Source organism: Manis javanica, chromosome 3 (genome assembly GCF_040802235.1).
Source record: "Manis javanica isolate MJ-LG chromosome 3, MJ_LKY, whole genome shotgun sequence".
In the NCBI taxonomy this organism is placed as follows: domain Eukaryota; kingdom Metazoa; phylum Chordata; class Mammalia; order Pholidota; family Manidae; genus Manis; species Manis javanica.
In genome coordinates this window covers 16,423,008-16,449,990 of record NC_133158.1, presented here as the reverse complement: position 1 = coordinate 16,449,990, position 26,983 = coordinate 16,423,008, and the positions used below count along the sequence as shown (strand labels likewise).

General features: G+C 38.6%; 1 protein-coding gene across 5 annotated transcripts in view; it reads left to right on the top strand.

Annotated features, from left to right (window-relative positions):
• FRMD4B (FERM domain containing 4B) overlaps nt 1-26,983 on the top strand; it is a 294,561-nt gene that overhangs the window by 216,752 nt on the left and 50,826 nt on the right. For all 5 annotated transcript variants that reach the window (XM_017669988.3, XM_073230889.1, XM_073230891.1 and 2 more), the window contains 2 exons: nt 17,239-17,295; nt 18,087-18,109. In XM_017669988.3, the coding sequence (XP_017525477.3) occupies nt 17,239-17,295; nt 18,087-18,109 (80 nt within the window). The remainder of the gene's footprint in view (nt 1-17,238; nt 17,296-18,086; nt 18,110-26,983) is intronic.

The following is a 26,983-nucleotide window of genomic DNA, read 5'->3' as shown; positions in this document are numbered from 1 at the left end:
CATAGTATTTGTTTCATTCATTCATTCATTCATTGAATAAAAAATTATTGCATTTCTATTAAGGGTAAGGATTTCTGATGAGTGCTGCGTTACCAGTACAATAGTCAGCGCTAGTGCCTGCCCATGGCCTGTGCTAAATCTCAAGGATTTTTTTCATTTGTGCATTCATGTGTAGGTGTGGTGTGTGTTGTGCTTATCTTAAAGGTGGTATGTCTGACATTACTTTCTAGAACATAGTATTTCTGAAAGTAATGTGTATAATTGTCCAATCATTATATTGTATACCTGAAACCAATATTGTATATCAACTATACTCCCAGTAAAAAAAAAATTCACCAAACCACAAATACGAAAACCAAAATTGTTTCTCTGAAAGATGCCAGGAACCTTAGAGAGACTGAGCATATCCAGAATTCCTTGATGCTGTTTGTTAATCCTTCCTAAAATAACAGAGAATGCAGTTTGGGACATTTTCCCAAGTCTGAAATATGAGAAATCTCATAAACAGAATTAGGGTGTTGTAATCACACACACATATATTGTACTTTAAATTTACAACTCAGGAATCTATCTCACGATCATAAGCTATTTTCTTACAAAGAACAGTTTAATAAATTTTGAATACTAGGCCACTTTCTTGGAAGTTCACAACATGCCTTGACATGTTAAAGACTTCAAGAAGTCCTTCAATACACATATGTGACTTTGTTTAACCTGATATTTTCCAAACTTCCTTGCATATGGAATTTTTCTTTCAAGCAATACTTATTAATAGACTGCTGAACACATGTGTGAAAATGCTGTTCTACATACATACTATGCTGTTAAATAATAAAGCAAAGAAAGACAACTGTAAGCCTCTTATATATTACTCTATGTTAGATCTGACCACAGGATAAAACCTGGATCTCTTGATTCTCTAGATGAAACACCTTTGGAGTTAGTCAACAAACTTTGACCTGGTATTAAGCCAGGTAGGACCTCTTCTGCTCTGTGCTTAACAGGAGTAGATACCATATCAAAATGGAGGAGAAAGTGGCTCAGGAATGCCTTGCAGATTTCACTTTGCTCCTTTTTCTTTTCTGACAAATGCTCATCTTTTAGAATCTTGAATAAATGTGGAAGTACAGGTGAGCCAAACATCAATAATCTTTTAAAAAACAGAGTTGTTGCAAGACTATCCAGTCATGTTATTTTTGTCCTCCCTCTTACTCCATTTCTTAACTGAGAGCTTATTAGGTGTGACTTTTCATTGGTGGACTTGGGAAGAGTCTCAGCCTATCATCCCTAAATACGGTCTCACCACGCTTAGAGTTATATTGCATAGAGCATATTGCACAATGTCCTTAGAATCTTAATGCTATTTGCATTTAACTGTGTGAACCTGGAAGCACCAAAAGTCTCTTAACAGCCTGTGTGGCTTCAGAGGGCAATTTGGCCCTGCCCATTAAATTAAGAGTATATCCATTAACTTGTGGAATTAGCCCATCAAAGATGTTACTGAAATATGAACATATAAACATAAAACATAAAAAAATAATCTTAGATTATTATTTCTAATAGTAGAAAATTGGAAACTGCCTAAATACACTTCAACAGAGATTAAATAAATTATAAATCATTCATGTGATAGGATACTGTGCAGCCTTTGTAGACTGAGAGGGAAATATGTCCAAACTACAATGTACATATTTACAGAACAGTAAACACAGTATGCTTGTTTTTAACTTTATTCTTTACTATATTTTTCTTGGTTGAGATCAGCTGCTGTATACATCTAACACTGTTTTAGACTTTTAACTTTTTATATGTTTTGGCTGCTTTGACCCCATCTGGTCCACTCTTCTTCCTATATTCTATATGTTCTTATGTTTTAATAATAAATATACAGTATGGGGAAGGAGAGTCGGGATGCTTTAAAAATTCACATTTTTATTTCATAAACTCCCACATTGAGAATAGGGACCAGGTTTTCTTTACGTTCTATCTCTAGGACTTAGATGTCAGATAAAAGATTAAATGGATGAGGAAGTGCAAGAGGGAATGATCGAAGAATGAACAAACGGGCAGCAGAGATGAGGCACTTTAGAACATGAAGTCAACAAGACTTAGGGTCTGCTTAGCACCTGAGCTTGCCCTCCTGCCTGGGGAGGCTGTATAATGCAGTGGTGAGAGGTTAGACTCTGAAACCAGGCAGCCTGAATTCAAAAGCCTGATCTTGGCTCAAACCTGGGCATGGTACTTATATTTTTCAGCCTCAGTTTTATCAACTGTTAAAGTGGGGACAATAATTGTTCCTACTTCAGTGTATGACTTAATATATACAAGGTGTATAGAACAGTGTGTGGCACACTGTTTTGCTAAATAATACTTTTGCTATTAACATATCACATACTACTATTACATGTCAGCCCTTTGGAGGACATGGGAGCCCTCACTTAGCACTGCACCCTCTTCCCATACTCACCCTGTGGTCATACTGAATAGTTTGTTCCCTGATGATGCCAGCCAGCCTTTCTCAAGTTTCTGTGCCTTTTTTTTATAGACTTATCTCTGCCAAATGTCTTTCTCTTTTTTTTATGTTCATGTTTGTCTGCTGAATGCCTTTGTCTCACTTTACATTTCTTTCTGGCACATTTCCACTCATCCTTCAGAAATCAGCTCCAGGGTTCCTGCCCCTTAAACAGTTGTCCCCTTCCCTTGTGTACCACCACCACCATTTCCTACAGGGAATTAGGTTCTCCCAGCCTCCAAATATCTTTTACATGTGTCTTCTAACTCTCTTCCCATTGTGTTGAATTGGTTGTTTGCGTATCTGCCCCCCTGCGAGTGAACTGACTCCTTGGTATCAGGGTCAGCTCTGAGGTGTAATGTCCCACCTGCTGGCACAGAACCTGGCATATACTACAGGCCCGCAGTAAATATTTGTCAACCAAGCAAAAGAAATGTGGTTTAGACTAGCAACTAAATGGATCAAATTTTGCAAAATGCGCTTGTGAAAAGATCAAGCCAAATTGAAAACCAGTTCTGAGTAACAACCATAAAATTCGATTTTTTCAGCTTTCAATCTTATTTTGTTTTCACTACCTAAATTTTAGCTACTGCTCCTAAATTCAATTTTCCAGAGTTGATATTGCACTTGTAACCTTGAAATTTAATATACTGAGCCTATTGGAGTACGATTTTGGCATCGCATGATCGGATTTTAAAGCACATGAGTCTCAGCATATGTACTGTAACCTTTGTTGCTATATTCGCTATAAGTGCCTTTTGGAGGCATTTAGAAGAATCAACTGTAAAATAACCTACAGCAATACAGTGACACACTTCTTTGCTCTTAGATTCAAACATCTTTTCTTGGAATTCCAGGGAAGTAAGTCATCAAGTTTTGATTGCCTCTAGGACATGAGGACATTGAGTATATGCAGCGGCAGTAAAGTTAATCCTAAAACCTCCTTTTAACCAAGTCTGCCAGTATATTCTCCCACCCCAACCATTTAGCCAAACTACTCTGAATATCATTGACTTTCCTTTTTCCTTCTAGAGCCAGTTATTGTAGAAGCAACAAGAAAGCGGGGATGGAAGAGAAATTAGAGAAATGAATCATCCTCCAAGTTCATAATGAGACTGTGAAGAAGTTAAATGTGACTTTTCTTTGAGAGGGAAACATTCTCCTAAAACCTAGAAAGATATTTTAGTACTTTAGTACTGCTCCAGCTGCCTGTTAATGGCAGACTTTTTTAAAGTATGTATTCCTGTTACTATTCCTAATTATAATTTCTTAAGAGAGAGGAATAAGTCTTAGCTCGATTTAACCTAACAGAACATATTCCTAACAGAAGTATATTCCGGTAACCAATCCATTACTTAGGCTTCATATTCATGGTTTCTGTCCAGGAATTATTGCATGCAGTCAACATCCAGCAATCTGAGTAGTTACCAAGAGCTAAAATCTATTTGGTGTATCTGTTAACTTGGCAGAGTTCTAGCATTTGGGATTGGACAGTGTTTGCTTAAATGACTGTGTGTGTATGTGCATAAATATGTATGTATATTTTAATCCTCAAGCTCGTTTTGAGATGGCAAAATGATTTAAAGGATCAGTAACAGAAATTGAATTTTGCAGGCTCCAAGTTATGTCTACAGAGAGGTGAGCATGCCTTCTCATAATAACCAACCGTCAATATTTACCAAGTGAGGTCACTAAGCTAAACATCAGAGTCGGCTTGAAGACTAGCTGGTCCACAAAGAACAAAGAAATCTAATACCATATTTTAAAGGGCTGTCGAGGGTTTTATAATAAATATTGCACCTTTCTTTGTTTCATGTGGTTCTCCCTCTGTTTGCCTAGCATTTAAATTATGTGTCTTAAACCATGAGCATTCAGATATGCCGCTTTGTGCATTTGTGGGAATCCAAGTTTTTGTAATAATAGCTTATTATACATGCCAATTTTAATCCTCAAGGGCTTTCCATACATGCTATGTTATTTGACTTTACCACCTCCCCAAGACGGTAAAAAGAAAGGTGTTTTGTTTGGTCCTTAGATGAGAAAACTGAAGCCCACAGAAGTAAAAGGGCATGGTCATAGAGGAGATGCCAACAAAATGCCCTTCAGTGGGCACTAGCCAGGCTGTATCTACAAAGACTGAATTAGTTGTTCACTGATGTATCTCCAGCACATGTAAGACATTCAAATATGTGTTGATTACATTGGAAAGCTACTAAACATCCAATTAGAAGACCTGTGTTGTTGTTTTGTTTTGTTTTGTTTTTATTAAGGTATTATTGATATACACTCTTATGAGGGTTTCACATGAAAAACAATGTGGTTACTACATTCACCTATATTATCAATTCCCCCCCTTACCCCATTGCAGCCACTGCCCATCAGTGTAGTAAGATGCCACCGAGTCACTATTTGCCTTCTCTGTGCTACACTGTAGAAGAGCTATGTTTTAAAATGGTGCACTGAACACAAATTATCTTAAAACATTTAAATCCAGTACTGATATCCATCATCTTTTGGTATATCATCATCTCAGAAATGGGCTTTAAGTATTCTTATAATTTAGCATACAGCTGAATTGTGACTCAGAAAAAGTCAAAAATAGTATGGTAAATGCTTGAACCGAGGGAGGAGGGGGTATGTGGTCCATTCAGCTGACAATACATTATCTTAAATACTGGGGATGGATAAAAAGACTCTGTAAGACATTTTCTCAATTTACTTTAGAAATAAAATTTTTTTGTTTATTTCCTGCTTTTGAAAATGCTAAGGTTGACATCTTTGAAAGTATAAGTCTTGTATTTCAAAAGGTATCTGGCAAAGAAATCCAAAAATATTTATCCGCACCAACTATCTTTCTCTGTCCATCCACTTATATCATGAATGTCCATCTATCATGTATCTGTCACCTAGTTTTTTAACCCAAACTAGAAGCAGATGTCGTTCGCCTTCCTGTGGTGTTACACATGCTTAAGAGGCCTAAAGAGGAAGTTTGAAGGGCTTTATGTATTTTAAACAGAAGAAGTGGAATAGAAGGCTTCCATTTCATAATTAAGTAGGCCTAATATTAATATTTTGCAATATGGATTCATTAGGAAATAGACTGAGATATCCATGGCGGTGAAACCTATTGAACTGGCCACAAGTAGTAACAATTATAAATCTATTAAGCACGTAAATGAGAGCACAATTTACTTCTCAGCTAGAGTCAGTAAGTATTTCATGGGTGTTGGACCCCAGCCAATTGTTCACTTTCACAGTGAAACCACCCAAAATATGGCTCCATGCATGGCAAGGGCAAGAGCGGGAGCCCCAGCCATCTAGCTTTGAATCTGGGCTCTGCCCCATTCAGGCTGGGGCCTTAAGCAGCAATCCACTTTCTCTTCCTCAGCTTCAGTCTCCTCACCTATGAAGTGAGGTAATGACCCTACCTCGTCACAGGTTGTCCTGCAGACTCAAAGAATTAATATGTCTCAACCTCTTGGAACAAATAAGTAGCACTTAAATGTTTCTTGTTTTTGTTATCAGCCATATTATTTCAAAATTCCCAAAAGCATTGTTGTAAGATGTTCTCATTTATAAAATTACTTGTGCATAAATAATCACAACGATGGGATGAAAGAAGAATGTTGATGGAAATAATTTAAATGAGGCATGCTTTATTGGATAAATAAATAAATGGGAGACCCAATCACATGGATACACAGTAGTCCTGGAAGTAAAAGTATCACTCACATTTACTCAAGCAAAAGAAAAGAAAAGAAAAATCCAGACAGAATACTAATTTAAAGGGCTCCTTTATTCAAAGACTTAATTGTAAATATTATGACCATAACTTTCCTCTGATTCATCTTTTTCTCCCTCTACTCATCCTTGAATATCTTGTAAACACCTTGAACTTTTTAAAACATATCACTGTTTTTCCATCAGAACTTTTCTGAGTTTGGCTTAAATTCATATTATAATCATATATTGATGCCAGGGTGCATTTAAACAATTAAAATGCTGTAATTAAAGTCTGCTGTGTGTGTAATTGTATAATGCCTAAGGGTAGGTACAGAAGTGAAGAACTTGTTTCTAAGTGTTTGTTTAATAATGGTTATTCATCTGTTCCCCAATTGTCTCCCCTCCTGTTTATCAGATGTGGGTGCCTTGGAACCTCCATGCTTAGTAGCAGAGGCTGACCTAATTTAGGCTTTGTGCCTTTCTTGCATCATTGAACATTTTGGCTGTAGATCATCACACCTCTAATTTTCAGGGCAGTCGCATAAACATTCACTCCCTTGCTTTGAAACTATGTTGATGCAAGAGTTTATAAAAAGGATTCAGATATTGGCAGAATGGTGGAGCCAGTCTGTCTGATATTGGACCATGTGACAATCTCATTCTTTCTGGGCTTAACAAAGAATAAAGCAGAGCCTCAAGGAGTCAGAATAGGGGGAAAATAAAAGTAAGAATTGGGAGGAAGAAGATTCATATTCCTGATGGCATTTTTTGCAGCAGCATCTTGAAAAACATTGCCAGCTGAAGGTTTTATTTTTTTTATTTTAAGTAAAGATTAATTCATTTTGAAATTTACTGAATGTGTACTATCTAGGTGCTGGGTATATACATTGGCAAACAAATCTCTGTCCATATGGAGTTTAGAGTTTTATGAGATTAATACCATGTTTCACAAATTGTGTGTACCTACTATATAATTCCCACTCAAATTTTTTTAATTGTCTCAATAATCTTTATAGCATTTGTGGTTTTTTTCCTTTCTGATCCAGGGTACAATCCAGGATCACACATTGCATTGAGTTGCCTTGCCTCTAGAATCTCCATAATTAGAAAGAGGTGTCTGGTCTTTCTTTGGCTTTTTTTACACTGGTATCTTTGCAGAGTGTAGGCCAGTTTTCTTGCAAAATGTCTATTGATTTGGGAAAATTAGGATTTGTCTTAATTCATGGGTTCTTACATGTATGATGTTGAATGTGTCTCAAAATCATCTGAGAACTTCGTGAAAACACACTGTCCTGTTTCATCCTCTCATTTCAGTGGGCCTGGGCCTTTGTATTCTTTATGAGCTCTCCAAGTAATTTTGCTGCACACCAACGTTTGAGAGCCACTAGCCTAATATAATTTGCTTGTGGCAGGAGTACTACAGGAACAGTGTAGTTCTCAGTGAATCTCAGAAGGAGGCTTGCAATGTCAGTATACCTTGTTTTTGGGTAAATTGGGATCTTCCAGATTCCTCTTCCTCTTTGTAGCTTGTCTAGGGGTTGACACTTCAAGGCTGCTTGACCATCCTGTTTCCAACAGTCTTCGACCCAATGGTCTTGGCCTCCATTGTGGATCTTGCCCAAGTCCATTAGTACTAAGGTGACTGTAAATGGTGATTCTCTAATTCTGTCAGTCATCTTCAACATTTCTCAGTCAGCATTCATCTGTAAAGAATAGCTTTTCCGCTCCTCCATCCTCAGCTTTTAATAATATTTTTCAATATCGCACAGACTCATGCATTCCTTTCTATTCAATGCATCATAATCTATCCTGTCATTCATTTTGATGCTCAACACATTTCCACTGCCATGGCCTGGGAATCAGCCATTTTTTCTTTCAATGGAGAGTGGTATCTAGAAACTCAGGTCTGGTTTCTGTTTACAGTAGTTGGAATTTCATTCCAAGAAAAAAAGTATATGCCACTTGCCCACCTAAAAATAAAATGCATTGTACAAACCATTCCTGGGCCAGTCCTCGGGCAAGTACAGTCTGCTTAGTGTTCCCTCCCTTCTCGTCTCCATACCCATATGGTCATTTGTATTATTCTCCCACCAATTCACATGCCACAGACTTTCTTTCTTTGCTTCTATCTTCACTGTGATCAAGTTTCTGAGAAGCAGTCTGCCCAGATACTTTGGTCATAATGCTTATGTCTTTGAAACTATGATCCACACCCGCAAAAATCACCTGTACTTGTTTGTTATTCTTGTAATGCTTTTTCCTTTTTGAAAAGCATCTTTAGATCTTGTTTTCTTTTTGTCCTCAAAATTCCATGTAGTATCTGAGGCAGGCATTCTTATTTTCCTTTAATGTTTTTAGACAATGAACTCAGAAAAGTAAAAGGCTTTTTGACATGTAACACCAATGTGTGTTCAGTATCTTAAGTTTGCCTATCTAGTCCATGCCACCTCAGTACTGTACTTACAGTTCCCATAGTTGGTGAAGCCTGGGCTATGTTCTCCTGGTTGAAAAGCTAGGATTCCTTATATTGAGTTGAAATCAAGCGAAATCTGTTTAGTGAATCAAGAAACACAAGAAGCATTCCCTTTTTAAAAAGGAAAAGTATAAATACAGCTATCAACTTTTTATTTCACTATGCTTTTAGTTGATATTCTACAAATATTATTGAGCACCCACTATGTGCCAGGTTGTGTCTAGATCCTGAGAATATAGCTAGGGCCCAAATAGATAAATACCTACGCCCTTAAGGATGTTGCCTAATGTTAGGCAGAGCTGATGGTGGACAGGAAAAAAGACAATAAAGAAAATAAATCAGGTGTATAATGCATTAGAAGGTGCAAACATGGTCACCAAGTACAGTTGTACAAGTCACTCACTGCCCAGCTCTGTTCCTAATGGTGCCATGAAGGTCTTAGACCTAAGCAACTAAAGATGAAATTGCCCTTCAGTAAGATGACAAAGGTTTCAGGGAAGATCAGGAGTCCTGTTTAAGTATAACATACATGTAGAAAAGTGCATATAATGTAAGTGTGCAGCTCAGTGAACTTCCACAAATTGAGCACATCTGTGTAATTAGCATCAGTATCAAGGAAAACAGAATATCACCTAAGAAGCCCCTGGCATGTTCTCTTCCAGTCATTAATCCTCCCACTACTATAACTTTTAATCCTGACAATATACGTGCTTTTTAATGTCTGTCATATTTTGCTCATATTGTGTTTTTGAGATTCATGCATACTGTTGTATGTAGTTTAGGCCAGCTTGTTCATTTTCCCTGATAAATAACAATCCCTAGTATGTGTATACCACAGTTCATTTACCCACTGGTGGGCATTTGGACAGCTTGTAGTATTTGGTTATTTACGTATGTAAACATGTCTGTTAAAATATACCCAGGAGCCTAGTTGCTGGGCCAGAGTGCATATGTGTGTTGAGCTTTAATAGACAGTGCCAGAAAGTTGGTCCAAAACTAGCTTAGAGTGCACCAGCAGTGGATGAGAAGAGTGTAGTTTTGATGTGTTCAGTAAAATGCCTACTTCATGCAATGCAATTTGGTATACTGTGTGCATTGCAAAGGACTGCCAAAATATCTGGAGACAATTTCACTGTGTATCTAGAAAATGGAAACAAATTAGTTAAAACTTACTGGCAGATGGGCTTTGGTGAAGAAATTGAATACAAGTTAAATACACTAAAAATAATAATCCTATATAATGATAACCAAATATATAATAAAAGAGAAAGTGGCCATTTACACAGGAAAATATAAAATACTGTGTATTAACCCTAACATTGGATGTGTATGATCTTTATGGTATATCATAAAACTTTATGATCACGATAAAGCAATTTTAACAGTCATACATACTATGATTTCAGAAAAGAAGTCAAATTATTATATCTTTTTTAAAACTTGACAAGATTATGTTAAAATGTCTTTAAAAATTTAACGAAGGAGAATGTTAAAGATTATTATGGAAACATAAAGCATTTATCTAATCAGATATTGAGATTCATTGTAATGGAACAATGAATAAATGTTGTGGAACGACACAAAAATTGAACAGTGTCCCAGAACAAAGTAGATTACCGTAGATATAATAATATGTTAAAAAAGTAAGAAACAACATGGTAAACATTAATGCAGAGAGAATAACATTGAGAGAGTCTTTGGAGCTAGGCTTTATGATAAATGCTTTATATTTGTACTTTAGTGCTCTGAACAATTCAGTGAATTCAATATTATCATTCCCTATTTTGCAGATGTGGAATTGAGTTTCAGAAAAAGTAACCTGCTCAGGGAGGGCCCACAGATTCTTTCCGTGGGGGAGATAGGCCTACATCCAATCTGACTTCACAGGCTACGAGAAAGAGAGCACATCAAAGGAAAACAAATAGAAGGACAGTTTTTACTCAATAGATTTGCCAAAGGGTTAACAGTGGCAGCTCATATAAAACATAAGTTCTCAAATAGGTAAGTGGACAAAAGTTCATTTTACATATATGCAATAGCAAATAATATGTGGCTGCAAGGGAAGTACTCAAATTGGTCACTAATCAAAGAAATGCAAATTGAAACAATTTTGCAATTTTACACTTCTCTAATTAGGAGAAATAATTGTATCAATTGGCTGTGGCTTTAAAAAATACATGTATTTCCCTAAGATGAAAAATTTAGTGAGAGTGTTGACATCTTGATCTGAATGATGGTTATGTGAATGTATAAACATCAAAATTCATCAAGCTGTGCTCTTTGCTGTGTATCTCAATAAAAAAAAAACCCACTAAAATATTTACTAAACTCATGAAATCAAGAGTTATTTATGAGAAAATAAAAGTAGAAATAATTAGCAGCTACCAAGATTATGGTAGTATGAAACATTTAGCATGGCTAGTATAAAGCATATAACCCACAGATTTAAAATTCAGTTTCTCATAAGAGCTAAAGCCATAGGGAGTTATGATTACTTGTATAACTCACAGTGGCCATTAAGGTAAAAACCCATCCCCAGCTGCATAAAGGAACACAGTCCCTACTGGACCTAAAGCTCAGAAGGTTCTCCCATGGGGCCTTTGATATTAAGGGGATATTACATGATGTAATTAACTATGTCCTCAACAACACACCTTGAGTTATTAAACTAATGAGTTTCTGAGGGTTGTTTTTTATACTGTTTCTCAATACAAGCCAGTGGAGTAATGCCAAAACCCATTATAAAAAGGACATTTTACCTGGGCCAAACCTTATGGTTCAATTCTGTTAGGTTTCTGATGTTTCTAACTTAATGCAAGAATAGAACTAAGAATCTAATGGTAGTTCTCAACAGGGTGACTTTGTCCCCCACAATCCCCCACTCCAGGGGACATATGGAAATGTTTGAGGACATTTTTGGTCCCGACTGGGGAGGCAGTGCTACTGGAATCTGGTGAGTAAAGACCAGGCATGCTGTGTGACACCATACAGTGCACAGGACAGCCCCACAATTCTAGTTAGAATTCTCTAACTAAAACATCAGTTGTGCTGAGATTGCAAACCTGATCTAGAAGAACAAACAGGAAATACATTCTTGAGACCATAAACATTTACCTCTCATAGAGAGCTTAAACAAAAAGCAGAAAGTATTGGTTCATTTGTATGTGGAGAGGAAAGGGTGCAGGTGGGGTAATTATGGCCAGTCTTTGGGGGCATGATGATCCCTAGATGATAGGAATCCTCAGGGAAGGATGTTCTGTGCCTAGCAAGAATTGCCCTGTAAGACAGTAGGAGGTCTTAGGTGTTGATGTGGCCCCTCCACAAAACTAATTGTGTAAAAAACAGTGAGCCTATAGCTCTGGACTTTTAGATCCATAAGAGGCCTCCCTGCCTGTAGATGTGTGCACAGAAAGAATTAGAGAGGCTCCTGGGAGCTGCATCACTCACCCATGCGTGTCCTTACCACACCTGTTCTTTACACAGTTGTTTGCTGGCTTACTGGTCAACCAAAGAGAGCTCCAAGCAGCAACCAAGTTACCATTCTTACCAGTTTTTAAGTTTTAACCAGTCTTTGAAGTCTGGCCCAGCTCAGCAGTAGATATAATTGACTACCAATGTCAAAAAGCTCCTTTCTCTTCATCTGTGGCATTGATTCTGTGTGGTTCACATCTTCCCAACTTTGTTCTGAGAGAGAGAGAGAGAGCGAGAGCTCTTTCTCCCTTTAGTTCTCACCTGGAAAATCCTTGGGAAGGTCTTAGAACCAGCTTCCATCAATCACTTGCCACAGAATGATGACTGTATTTCCACAAGTGCCAGTAGGGGAAGAAACAATTCTCCCAAAGAATGATATATTCTGCCTTGAAAAAGGGGAGGGGTCCTAGGCAGGCAAGACAAATAGATATCCAGCACTCCGGGAAAAGGTGTCAATGTTTTGTTTTGTTTTTTAACAGTCTTAAATAGCAGGAATTTATTAAGCAAAGAGAAAGTATGCTCTTCGGTGTCAGTGTCTTTTTATTTTTGCATTTTGAAATAATTTCAAACTTACAGAGAGCTGTAAGTGTAGCACAAAGAAATGCCAGTATGTCTATTAAACCCAATTCACCAGTTGTTAACACTTTGCCACACTGGCTCCCTCTCTCCTTCCCCCTGACATGTGTAATTTTTTTCTGAACCATTTGACAGTAAGTTGCACTGTATACCCTCAGATTTTTCCCTGCATGTTTCCTAAGATCAAGGACATCTCTTATGTAATTATATTATGGTGATCACATTCAGAACATTTAACACTAAAGCTATTTTATTGACTAATATAGTACAGTTGTCCCAGTATTGCTCCTCAGAACAACTTTTACTGTTGATACAGGATAACACACTGCATTTAGTTGTTACTGATTCTTTAGTCTTCTTTGCTTTGGGACAATTCTTTAGCCTTTCTTTGGCATTCATCCCTTTGACATTTTTCAAGAGTATGAGCCACATGCTTTATTGAATATCCTTCAGTTTGGGTTTCTCTCATAGTTCCTCATGATTAGCTCTAGTGATGGATTTTTGGCAAGAATACTACCCATTGGTGTACTTGAGGCACCTTGTCCCAGCTATGACAGCTGATTTTACATCTCTTCCCAACTTTGTGTTTAGTAGTGTCATATCGGTGGCTTAAAATCAGCGAAAGTGGGAGTATTTGCACCATGAAAATCAGCAAATGCAGCAAGTAAAGGCTCATGGCACCTCTCCCCTGCATTTACATTTACTAGCATGGCAATGTGTGTAGGTGAAGTGATGTGCTTTTCCAGGCACACCGTCAGGGGGCATGTGATGCTGGTCTGTTTAGTTATTGGTGATACTCGTCTCTTGGTTAAGATGGTATCTGTCAAGTTTCTCCCTTGAAGAGTTACCATTTTTCCCTTTGTAAATAATTTTTTCCCACAGTGAGATACTTTGTGATTATGTTAATATCCTTTCCTGTTTCTCATCAATCTTCTACCCAAAAGTTTTTATTTGTTGAAAATTATTGCCTTAATCAGTTAGTACTGTGATCATCGCAAATGGAACCTTGCATCCCTTCTGCATTTATTTTTTTGTAGGCTTAACTCTAAAATAGATAGTAAAGGTAGACTTGGAAATAAACTGAGCTCTCTCAAAATAGTTTCTCAACTTTAGTTCTAAATTCTCAGTGTTTGTGACCAAGTTATTAATGTCCATAGCTATAGTGCAGGATAAGTTTCCACAGAGTGCCATCAATACAGAAAAGCAGGTTGGCTTTTCAGCAATAATTTTCCTATTCTACTGGGAATGTGTATGTTTTATGGTGACATACCACCCCACCAACGGTGGAAGTGGCATTTGGAGTCATTTTTTACTCTTACCTGATTCCAGTTTTTACCAGAAGCATGCCTTTGGAAGATTCCTTGAGACAGATTTACACTGGAGTCACAGAAAATTAACTAGTATGTGAGAGAGTGGGAAGAGCCCTGGACAGAGTCACTTTCTGCTGTGGGATTGAGTAGTACAGTCCGTGTCCCTAATCCTTAGTGTCATCACATTAAAATAACAGGAGTCATATTTTCACTAAACTCCCTTTCAAGTTCTAAAACTTTCTTTTGTTCTGTTCTACTTGCACATCCAAACTAGAGCTCACTTTAGTGTGATGTCTTGGTCCACCGAGCCAACAAACCAAGGACAAAAATAAGACGTCCAATGTGGAGCCTGAGCCTAGTGACCTAGGGACTGAAGCCACAGCCAGATAAATTAGCCGTGGGGGCGTAGCACCGGCACTTGATACTGTTTCATATTACCTTTGTGCATTCAGCCACATCATCTGAGCCACTTCTCTGCTTCTCTTTGTTTATCCTTGACAGTCATGGAAACCCACTGAAGGATCCCGTTACCTCTCTGTTTGAGGAGATCCCTCTCTCAAGTGTTAGCTTGCCCAGTACCTATAAGGTTACCTCTGTTGCCATGGCTGTAAGTGAAAGAAATCTTACATCTTAGGGCAGGCTGCAGTTTTTAAAGAACTTTTACACTTCAGGCATGAAAATCTTGAATTCTCTCTAAGTCTTAATTAAATACCACCACGTGAAATTGCTGAGAACCAGGCAAGTAGTATTATTACCCTTGGTTGATCCATTGTTTAGTGAACTCCATGCATGAGTCAAGTAACTTTGGCAAACAGTATGAGAAATCAGAATATGGTGCCCTGGATTTCTGGAGTGGTGGGTAACAGGAAGGCAAGGTGGGGCCCAAGTATGTAAAAGAATGTGGGGCTTTGCTAAACCATGCGTTCTCTTCTCTGCCTGGAACAAGATTTTGAGAGGCCCCACCTCTTCACCTCACCATCACTCTTCTCCACCAGAATTGTGCTGGGGCCACTTGTATAGGTAAAAGTCCACATGGGAGTTGAGTATTTGTCTCCCCACTCTTCTGGAGCTGGCTGAGCCTGGTACTGTGCATGTTTCAGCTCCTCAGTTCAGCATTTTCAATATCTAATGACCATTCTACAATCGACAATTATTGGCAGCATCCTTAAGAGTATCTGTTGAGGACTTTTTATCTGCTGAGCTTCTATTTACTAAATTGCAAGGTTGGTGCTTAAAATATTGTTCAGATGACTCACCTAAGGTTCTGATGAGGCAAAAGGGGTCACAGGGTGTCAGGGGAGTTGGCAATAATTATCCATATATTTTATTGAGCTTTTGTTATTTTAATATCCTAAATACTCCACTTTTTGTGTTCTCTAAGATTTTAAGACAAATTTGACTTTAAGTCTGGGTCTGATTTCCAGACTTAAAAGCATTTCCTCAGAGATGCTTTTGAGCCCCCTCCCCCTCCTTCCCCACCCCCTCTCTCTGCAGGAATTTCTTCTTTGAACATAAGGAATTTAACCTTTCTAAAATTTAATCTTGATCAACACCCACCTCACCTGTTGGATTAACTGTTCCATCATCTTTCACCAGATTAGAAAACTACTGCCTCTTACCTGAAAGACAGAAGGCAATTGATTCCTACAATCAACCTGGCTTCTCTTTGATTTTATAATCTGTTTCTAGAGATTATAGGCGAGCTTTGAATTCCAAGGCTCTGGGCCTGTCAGCTTTTAAGCATAAAGCTTTGAAGCAGATCCCCTGCCTCAGGTTTCAGAAGGGAAACTTAGATATTGTATGATGAAAATTTGTTTTCATTTTGTAACGTAAGGGAAACACAGATAGTTATCACTGCTGACATTGTAATGCACTGGATTTTTGGTTTATTTTATGGCTTTTAAAAGAATTATTATTATTAGTTTTCTTTTCTTTTTTTTTGAGAACCTCAGTCAAATCACTTGGAAACCTGAGAGAAAAGCATAATCCTTTCAGAAATCTTCACTGAGCTAACTGCTTCTGTAAAGCTACCCAGTGTGCATTTACTTTAAAACTTTGTAATTACTCACCATTGATGCAGTTGGTATGAGAAAAACTCTCCAGCCCAAATTCAACAGGTAGCAAGAAGAAAGAGAGGTTGAAGGGCAGGTGCCAGGCTCATAAGTCCTGTGTTCTTATGCACTGTGAACTTTGAATTCCTAGTTACACTGGATTTAGACAAGGAGGGGATAATGTGGATTTATTTTAGCATGTGTCAATGCTTAGAAGCTAACATACCTCAAAAAAAATTTTTTAATAAATATCCCTCCATACCAATCACTGACGTATTGTTGTAACATTAGATGATGCAGTAATGATATTAACATATATCACCACATTTCACAGAATAAATGAAGGAACATTTGAGTGTTATTTACAGAGACAATACTCCTGTCCACACACCTTATGCATTCCTACCTGGTTACTGAAAAAACATTCCTGTTTACCAAGGCCCAGAACTCCTATTTTTCTTTGGAATCTTGAAGGATGAAAAAATAATAAAATAGTGGAAAATGGTTCATTAGAGTCCATCAAACTTCAGTACAAAGGAGCAGAATTTTAGTCCTCTGAACATTTGCTGTCACAGATTCCTAAGGCTTCACGTTTTATCTCTAACGGAATAGATTTTAATTCAATGATGTGTCATTGACACACAGTGAATTTACATTTTTAACACTATTTGCATCGTGCATATAAGAAAATAGCCATGCTGTGACACAGAGAAAAAAAAATTATTTCAGGAAACCCTAAACAAACTAATCCAAGAAAATCTGCAGAGTTTAAAAATGAATTTGCAGAAATAAGAATTATTCATTTGGAAATTGTCTGAATTTTCAGCCTCAAAGTCATTCATGTTTCTTCCAGAATACTGCTCTCTAAACAAAATTCTCGACAGCCAATTAAAACACACACACACACACACACACACACACACACACAGAGTGTAGCTTCCCCTTAACCCTGGATGCGTCTCTCCGCACACCCCCTCCCTTTTCCCTGCAATGGTATGATCTGCATTTGCTCGTAAACTGGAGGTGCCAAGCTGTGACAGCTTCCCCAACTCCACGGCCATTTGCTGCAACCTGCTACCTAAGGCCGCTTGAGTTCAGTGATGTTTTCCTTTTCACCAACAGGGGCAAATTGAAGTAGACAGTGAAACCATCTTCAAGTTAGCAGCGCTTGTTTTACAGGTAAGAATCCACCAGTTGCCTCTTACTCACTCCTGTCTGTTGGTTTTTGTGAACTGCCTGCAGCCCTGAAACTTTTGTGTGGGCCAGTGGCTGGGTTTTTAAGCCAGCTGGTTCTTTGCTAGAGCAAAATGCGAGCCGCCGTTTCTTTTCTTAGTGAAGTTTGTGTGAGCTGTAGGTGATATTGCATCTCTTCAAGGAAAATGAAGTTTAGACTGCTCTGGGGTTAGACCATCCTCCTGGAAAAGAACTGTGAGTTACTTGAATTTGGGAGGCAACAGTTGTTACAACAGCTGTAATTTTCATTCAAATTTAGTAACTTTTGTATGTATTTTCTTGAGGGTGAGTTAAAGAGCCCTTTAATTCTTAAAGGCACTAGTAGCTGAAACACCATGTGTATTCCATGCTGATTTATTAAGAGAAAATAAATAGCATGTGTTGACTTACCTGTGTCATGGTTTAAAAGTCTGCACCCAGACTAAAAAGTGTGCCACCCAAAAAGACAAGTATTTATCATACGATCTTAGAAAAGTAAAAGGGGGTATAATCATCTGTGCTTTTTCAGATACAGTTTTCTCTTCTGTTAAGAGTAAGAAATATTTCACGGATACTAACATCGTCTTATCAATGCCGCATTCTTCTCTGTGGCCCTAGGGAAAGTGTTACGTGTAGACATCCTTCAAAAACAAAACTCAGGCACTTTAAGAGGGGAAAATGACCAACAATGAAATTTATTTAGCTTCTTTAACATGAATACATACTGATCTCATTTTCCTTTGTTTTTTTATTTTTAGGAATCCAAAGGGGATTATACCAGGTAATGGTTCCTTTTCTGATACTACTATGCAAAATAACCCTGGCTGAATCTTTTTGTGCTGTTATTTTAAATAGCAATGAATGCAAAATCAAAAGAAACTAGACGCCAAGACAGGAGACTGAGACCTGGTCCCTCTTCAAATAGAGACCTATTCTTTTTGTGAATGAATCCGGTAATGAAGCTTTCTTACAATTTTTCAAGCTAGAGTGACAGTGAATTGTAGACTAAAGCCCACTAAAGTTCTATTTTCTGTCCTCTGTTAGCAAGTTGACGAAATCGGTAAAGGTTCGGTAGCCTGTTCTGATTTTTTAAACTATATAGTAATCCTGTGTTTGAAGAGTTACAGCCTATGCACAGAAAGATTAAATCCATCAGCTGCTTAGTTAAGGGATTAATAGGGGCTTTCTTTCTGCAGCTGCCCTGAAGGGGCCTCACCCTTCATGCACTTGCCCTAACAGTTGTATTGTTGCCACGGGGATGCTTACTGCTTCTAACCGCCTAAGTGGCCACATCGTCAGTGTTTATATTTGAATTCATCCTCTACCTGCTCCATTTGGTCCTTTTAATGCAATAGTTGTAGTTGGAGAAGTAGACACAGTTAAAGGTGGAGTCAAAGCCTCCAATTAGAAACAGCTCACAGGCCAGTGACCCATTGAAAGCCTCCCCTTCACCATGTTAATGTTCCACTCTGTAAATGTTCCTAGATTATTTGCAGATCACCTAGGACTCATTCCCAGCCAAGTCTTTCAATAGTGTGCTTCTTAAAGGACTGATAACCAAATAATGCCCTCCAAACTTGAAAAACTTGCAGGCACGGAGTAATACTTCCCTTCAGAGTCTCTTAAACACTCTCCTCATCCACCCATTCAGTCTGGTAGGATGACTGATTAGTCCACTTAACACGCCATCATCCACTCAGCATGCTCTCTTATTAAGTTTGTTTTGTGCTATATTACTGGGTTTTTTTTTTTAATTTTTAGGTCAGGAAATATGCTTTGAAGGAATCATGCAAATAAACAAACCCCACTTTTTTAAATTAAAAGAAAATATCAGGGGATAAGAGGAGGATAGTTTCTAGACCATTAACCTTAATAGCTGCTATATTCCCCACAGTTGTCTTTGCTAGAGGAGCCATATTTCCTAGGAAGATCAGATATGCAAAGAATGCCATCATGTAGGGGGGATGAGTCTGACGTTGATTTATAGATGAGGGCTTCAAGGCCAAAAGCCAACTCTGTAGTCTGCAGACTGCTAACCCTTCCTCCCCCACTTTCTCCCTGTCAGACCTGTGATGGACACCCTCTGGGCCTCATTTCCTCATCAGGAAAATGGCACCTACCCCATAGGGCTGTTGTGAGATTAAATGTATGTCAACATTGCCCAGGGCAGTATCTGGCCTGTAGCAAGCTCTCTATACACTTTGACTTTTAGTATCAATTACTGTAGCATCCTTAGTGCCCTCATCAAGATCTTCATTCTATTCTTTCTCTTGGCAACCTCTGAAGAGACTTTTAGGACTAACGTGGGTCTTTAAAAGATAGAGTAACATTTTAGGGGAAAGAATAGAAGAGAAAGATTGATTCTACAAAGCTTCCTTAGGGAAGATCGCTTGTCTATAGCAGAGGTTTCAAAGGGGCAGTCCCTTTGGTTGCCCAGACCTTTTGGCCCTAAGGCTCCAAGATTGTAAATTAGTTTGGCCAACCTCGAACCTGTCGTTTTCCTAACTTCAACTTGTTTTGTTCTTGGTGGTTTCCTGAGTGATTGCCTGGCTGAAGAAGTGGAAAAAAACTGTTTTGAAATTGTCTAAAGCATGCTGAGTAGTAGACAGAACATGGGGCTGCGAATCCAGAAACTAGCACCATGAGTGAGCCATTTGTCTTTTCTGGGCCTCGGTTTCCTCATCTTTAAATTGGGTTTAATGAAATAGTGACTTTGCATGGTGGTTTTGAGGCGAAGAATGATGTGGAAGGACCTTCTAAATTCTAAATTGTTTTGCAAGCATTAGTTATTGCTGCTGAAGGTAAAAGAAGAAATTTTAAAAAGGGCACTTTTGTCATTGGATTTAGAATGAAGCAGAATTTTGGTTGATTCCTAACCACCTCCTCCCTATCTGATCTCCCCCTCCCTTGAATGGAGAGGATATATTTTCCCTCTCAAAATTTGTTGTAAAAATAATTTAAGAAAATCAGGCAACATAAAATATCATGAGGCAATGTTGTATAGTACTTAGAGCAGATATGCTAGAACCAGCCTCACTGAAGTCCCAGGTCTGCCAGTTATTTACCTGTATTATCTTGAACAAGTTATTCAAACTCTCCAAGCCTCAGTTTCCTCATCTATAAAATGGGACTGACATTAATAGTATACATACCCAGCCAAGTCTTTGAATTGGATTATGAGGATTAAGTGAATTAATATTTACAAAGTGCTTACAACAGTTCCTGTCATCACCACTTTGATATTCCATCAAATCAATGGACTGATTCACCACTCCCCTGTTGTTTCAAATATGAATTGTTGCCTGTTCGTTGCTAATATAACTAATGCTGTGATAAACATCTTTGTGTCATTGGGATTGTGGTTACCCGTGATTATTTTCTTAAGTGACGTTTCTCAGGTAGGAACAAGCAAAGTGAAATTCCTTAAAGGAGGGAAAGTGCTGAAGTGGAATTTACACATTCTTGATATCACTGAATGAAAATTATACAGAACTCTTTGATTTATCCAATGGCATCTACTGAATGCCTAAATGTGTCAGCCCCAGTGTACATACCGAGGATGCGCAAATACGCAGGCTGGGATCTTCCTTCCTTAGAATTTGGCTTTCTTTGAAGGGCTGTCTCAGCGGCAATTCCAAATTCCACTTTTCTGTTAATTACATATTGGTGGTTGCAGCTTTTGGCTTTTAAAACTTCACTGAGTTTACTCACAGAGGTTTAAACATGGACCATAAATATATCCTTGATTACCTTCCCAGCCTAGGACACTGTGGCATTCTCAACTAAAACCATGATTAGGCCTGTAATTCTTCAGGCACCCACTCCTTGTGAGTATCTCCCTCTTTCTCAAATTGAATCATCTCTAAGGATTTCCCCTTTCCCTTCCCACCCTTTTTCTCCATCAAAACTTCCTTCTTTACTTCTCAGTATCAGAATGCTTACTTTCTCAGCCCTCATTCTCCTCCAGTCAACCTGACCAGAAAAGAATGTTATGTGTGTACTGTCTGCTTTCTACATAATCAAGCCCTTGCCCGATTTCATTCACTTCCCACCACAGTTGTTATCATCCTCATTTAACAAATTAATAGACGGAAGATTTAGGCTCTAAGAGACTATGTCCCATAGCCAGTTCCCAGATCTGTTGTTATTCCACTGCATACCACCACCTGCACATACCCCCCATCTCTTCCTAAGACTTATATTTGATCATTGTTCTTGACTTGCACAAATCATTCAAGGCTCTACTCAATCTGCATCATACATTTTAATCTCCCGTATGCTACTGTTCATGCTCTCTTTTCTTCCCTCCTCATAGCCTATACTATTTTGCCCTCATGACTTTGCTCAATCTCTTCTTCCTGGAATGCCTTTAAAAATAACAATCCACCCCTATCTATTTTGCTTCCTGCCCTGTTTCCTTAAGAATATTTTAGGTTATCATAACCAGTAGGAAGCCTGGCTCTCTGAAAGTTAATTAAAATAGTGGAGTGGGGACTTCGATTTTCTTTAAATAGTTGACAGTCTGAATTTCCAAGTCAGCCCTTCAGCTGCAAAGATAACAAGCTACTCGGGTAACACAACACAGACAAACACAGAGAATTCCCGAACGCTGAACGCTGACACGGCAAGGAGGCAAAGCTTTATCACGGAGCCAGCCACAAATGAGTTTGTAAAAAGCAAAGCAGTTTTTTTTTTTTTAAAGATCCAGAAAGGTGAAAGTTACCAAGTAACTAGGATTAAGGCACCTCTGCTTACAAGAAAAAGTGAGTGACTACAGTTTACAATTCAGTGTTGGGTCACAATGACGGTATATTGTCCCCCAGCTTCAAATGGGTTGTGATAATTCAAACTTACAGCTGCGCTACAAAATGCAGCTATTTCCCATGGGAAAGGAACTTCTCTGTATGCTCCCAGAGTAGTTAATGAAAGGGTGGGGGTGGGAATCAAAGACTTTAGACAACTTCTCCCCCTAGTTCTTACACCTCTAGAGCAAGAAAGCTCTAAAATATCATTCCATTTCCGGGGCCTTTAAAGTCAGTTAAAGTAAAAAAAAATAGCAGTTCCCATTGGGCTAAGTGCTGTGCTGAGTACTTACTCATGTCAATGCAGAAGCAGTCAGTAGTCAAGACAGGAGCTCTGGAATTTAACTGCTTGGTAGAACTGTGGGTTAACTAACATCTCTGGAACTCAGTTTCTTTTTTATTAGGTGGCATTGTTATTTTTTTTATTAAGGTGTCATTGATATACACTCTTATTAAGGTTTCACATGAAAAACATTGTGGTTACTACATTCAACCATATTATCAAGTCCCCCCCCAACACACCCCATTGTAGTCACTGTCCATCAGGGTAGTAAGATGAGGTGGCATTGTTACTATGTTTAACATTCACACCAACCCTGTGACAATAGGCACTATTAGCATCCCCGTTTTGCAGATAGGGAAACTGAGCTTTGGAGTGAGTGGCTTGCCGTCTCTGTCCCACAGCTAGAGAGTGGCAGAATTAGGACTCCATGCTAATTTCTCCTCTTTACCACTGTCAGGAGTCTCCTCTTTTGTATTTCAATACAAACTTGTAAGAATCATTAGTTTTCTTGCTGGCAGAATAAAGAAAGCTGACTTGACAGAAAAGGAATGTCTCTGTCTTATTTCAGGCCAGGGTTTTAATGAATAAGCAAAATGCTTTTGTGAAAAAACTGTTGAGAGCAGCTTTTCTCTGTCCCTGTGAAATGACTGTGTTTTAGGGTTTGACTTAAAGATACAGACAAGTTCTTTTGTATATTAGTTCAGTGCATGAATTAATTTATTTTTAATGATTCATAAATACTTGTGCTTGGCTGTTTTATGTAGTTTACAAACATCAACTTATTAATCCTCATTTTTACCCAGTGAGGTTGGTATCTTATCTTCACATTAAAAGGGGGATTAAGAAACTTTGTGAGACATTATATTTATATTACCATATTATGCTTTAACATTTCCCAATGGCTTGGCCACATGTTAAGAGTTGTTATGTTAAATAAACAAACAAAGTAATTAAAAATAGGGAACCATGGACAAATAAGTCTGGGAAATACCTGGTTAAAAGTTAAACAAAGTTCAAGCTTTTTTTAAATAAGTTTCCAGTCTGCTCCTGGACATGGCAAATCTCCCAGCAGACACATAAACAGTGTTTCCCACACTTGTTAGTGATGTGTGAGCATCTTGCCCAACTAGTGTTCTGTGGACTTCACTTTGTAAAGTGTGGGTTTATATATTTGCTGAAAGCTCAGTATTAAATTGCCTTTAAAAGATAAGCAGTTTGGGGAAGTCTGTTCTTCATACGCCGTTAGATTCGTTCTTCTCCTTGGTTTTAATTCCATTAACGCTTAGGCAGGGTAAACATTCATCAAGCTCTGAAGAGCCTTGAGTTTGGAAAGAATATCCACCCCTTACTGTGGGCATTTTTCCACCTGCTCTAAGGATTGAATATGCGAGCTGTCCAATATCATGCACTTGAACCCTCGTTGTACAGCTGTTGAACTAAGGAACGACATAGCCGTGACAATTCAGGTAGACAAGACCAGATCTATGGTCTCCAGGTCTCCTCGATTATCTCACACTTGCTATTTTAACTTACACCTGTGTAAGGAGGCCTACTGGGTCCTTGATGTCCCCGATAGAAGCCACTGAGGGACAGCAGGCAGTGGGCTCTACCCTAAGTGGTGTTATCAAAGGAGTGGCCTGAGTCTAATTTTAGTCACTTGAGATAGCTTAGGAGTGAGGAGGCAGGAAATGAGCACTGGATCACCAGGCCCCTTGGAATACCTCTCCTTTCCTTCATCGTTCCACTCCATTTTTGTGGATTAACTGCCTCAGTGTGCGAGGCACTGGACCAGCAAGAGCTGTAATGGAGGCAGACTGACTTCCTCTTATTGCTGAACCACAGTCACGCTACATCCTTCGTAGGAGACACTGGGAAAGGCCTGGGCTCTGGGTTCAGACAGGCAGCCTTGAGTTTGAAACGAGCCTTCCTCATCTGCTGGTGGTGTTGCAAACCATCTACTTTGTTGAGATGATGAACGCGATAAAGCTCCTGCAGGGTGCCTGGTACAGAATAGAGACTTACGGTTTGCTTCCACTTCCCACTAAATCTCATTTACTCTGGGGAGATGCAGGTTTTTGCTGCTGCTGTTTTTACCACCTTACTCATTTTTAAGCACACACAGTTGAGTGGTATTAGGTACATTCACATTGCTGTGCAAATTGTCACCACCTTCCAACTCCAAAACTTTCCATCTTGCAGAACTGAAACTCTGTCCCCAGTAAACACTAACATGTCTCCATTCCTCCCCCTGCTAACACCTTTTTACTCTGTCTCAGAATTTGTCTACTCTACGTACCTTATGTAAGTGAAAGCACACAATATTGTCTTTTGTGCCTGGCTTATTTCATTTTGCATAATGTCATGATTCATCCATGCTGCAATATGTGGCAGTTTCCTATATTTTAAAGCTGAATAGTACATTGTACATATGCCACATTTTATTTATCCATCCATCCATGGGTGGACACTTGGGGGTTCCTTCCACCTTCTGGATCTTCTGAATAATGTTGCTATGAACACAGAGTTGCAAATTATCTTTTTGAGGCCCTGATTTCAATTCTTTTGGGAAGAGAGATGCATTTTTTAACAAGAATCTCTGGCTTCCAGGTACTTAATTATATTCCGCCGTTAATTGGGGCAGGGGTGGAGTGAAGCATGGAAGTGCAGGGATAGCTGTCAGATCCTTTTTGTAAATCATCAGATCTTATCTGTCAAAATTAGTTCTTCAGGAGACTAGTACTTACAGCAAAAAATATTGTTATAGGTGAATGTTTATTGACATGGAAAGATGATTGCAATATATGAAGTAGAAAAAAATGTTTTACATATTTAGCATTATATATAAATATATAAATGTTATCTGTTTTTCTAAAAAAATATACCAATGTATTCAAACTCCTAATATGTATATGAAGAAATACAGGTCAATAAGTTGCCGCCTAGTACAGAGGCTTCTAAACTTTTTGATCACATTGCCCCATTCATTCTCCATAAGTTATATTTCTTATTTATTTATACAATTATATACATGCAGAACTAAACCAATGCCATATACATTATAAAATGGTCACAAAAGAGTAATGCATCAAAAGGAATGAGAGGAACTTCTCTCATTCAAAGAAATGGAGCAAATAAGTATCATTAGAAGTTCTATTATTTTCTTTCCTGCACACACAGACCTCTCCACCGTCTTAGAAACTGGATTCATGTAGATTCTGAAGTTAAGGCAAAGCTAAATTTGGTTCCAGGTTCCTCCTCTCACTGGTAAGCCATCTTAGCTAAGTTACCGAACATATCCCTAAGCCTCAGTTTCTTCATCTATAAATAGGGATAATTATGGTTCTTTTTTTAAAAAAACATAAATATTGGGGTATTATTGGGATATAACATTGTGTTAGTTTCAGGTATACAACATAATGATTCGATATATGTATATTTTGTAAAACGATCGCCACAGTAAGTCCATATAACATGCATCACCATACATAGTTACAATTTTTTTTCTTGTGATGAGAACTTGTAAGATCTACTCTCTCAGCAGCTTTCAAATATGCAGTGCAGTATTTTAGTGTTTTGCACACTGCCTGGTTTATGGCAGAGGCAGAAAAAAATCAAGCTATTATGATTGTTGCCATGACTAACAGTTGTCTCACGATAGAAGTACTTACAGTTTTCTGTCTTTGCACATCACTGTGTTGTCATTTATTGACAGTGAAAATATAGTGTACTTGTCAGAATTTTTTTTAATGTTCTTTTGTATTTTTAAAAACTCAGAGCTTAGCACAGTGATTTAAAGATCTCCCACACCATGTCCTCTTTCAAAATGAATGTAAGATTCGTGGACTACCACCCGCTTTGCCTAACGGAAACTTCCCAGCCCAAGGCATCAGGCCTGTCCCTGCCAGCCTGAAGCAGCTGGCCTGGGATTCCTCGCAGCCTGGGGGAGGCCCTGGGCAGGACCTGCTGGCTACAGAGGCCTGTGTGCCTCTCTGAACAGGCTCATTCAGCTCTGGGCACAGAGGCCAGGCAGGCAGAAAGAAGCAATTAAGACAGTGGAAACCTACCAGGCAAAAACCTAATGGCAGGGCATGCTTCATGGGTGTGTGACCTGTGCAGTCACAGGGAACCCTGCTCAGGAGCCCCCAAGCATGCTTGGTTTGATGCTCTTCTGTCATTACCTTGCTATTCTTAATGATTTGTAGTACAGGGGTCTGCTTTTTCATTCTCCACTGGGCCTTGCAGATTGCCTTGGTGTTAAATGGGTTATTAAAAGAGAAGGTCCTCTGGTAGGTGTCTAAACAGGTGTTCCATGGAGAAAGGTGGGACCACACAGAATTCTACAAACCTGCTTTTTGATGTATATGTCTGGGAATCTCTCTGCCCTTTCTAATTCCAGTATGCATGCTCTCCCAGGTTTGAGGCATGGGGTAACATATGGGTAACATAACCTCTTCCTCGATGGGCTGCTGTGAAAAATCAAGAGAGAAAATGCATGTGAAGGGGTTGGGGGAGTGCCTGGCACATGGAATACTCATTTCTAAATGCTTCCTAAATATCCAGTCCCTTAATC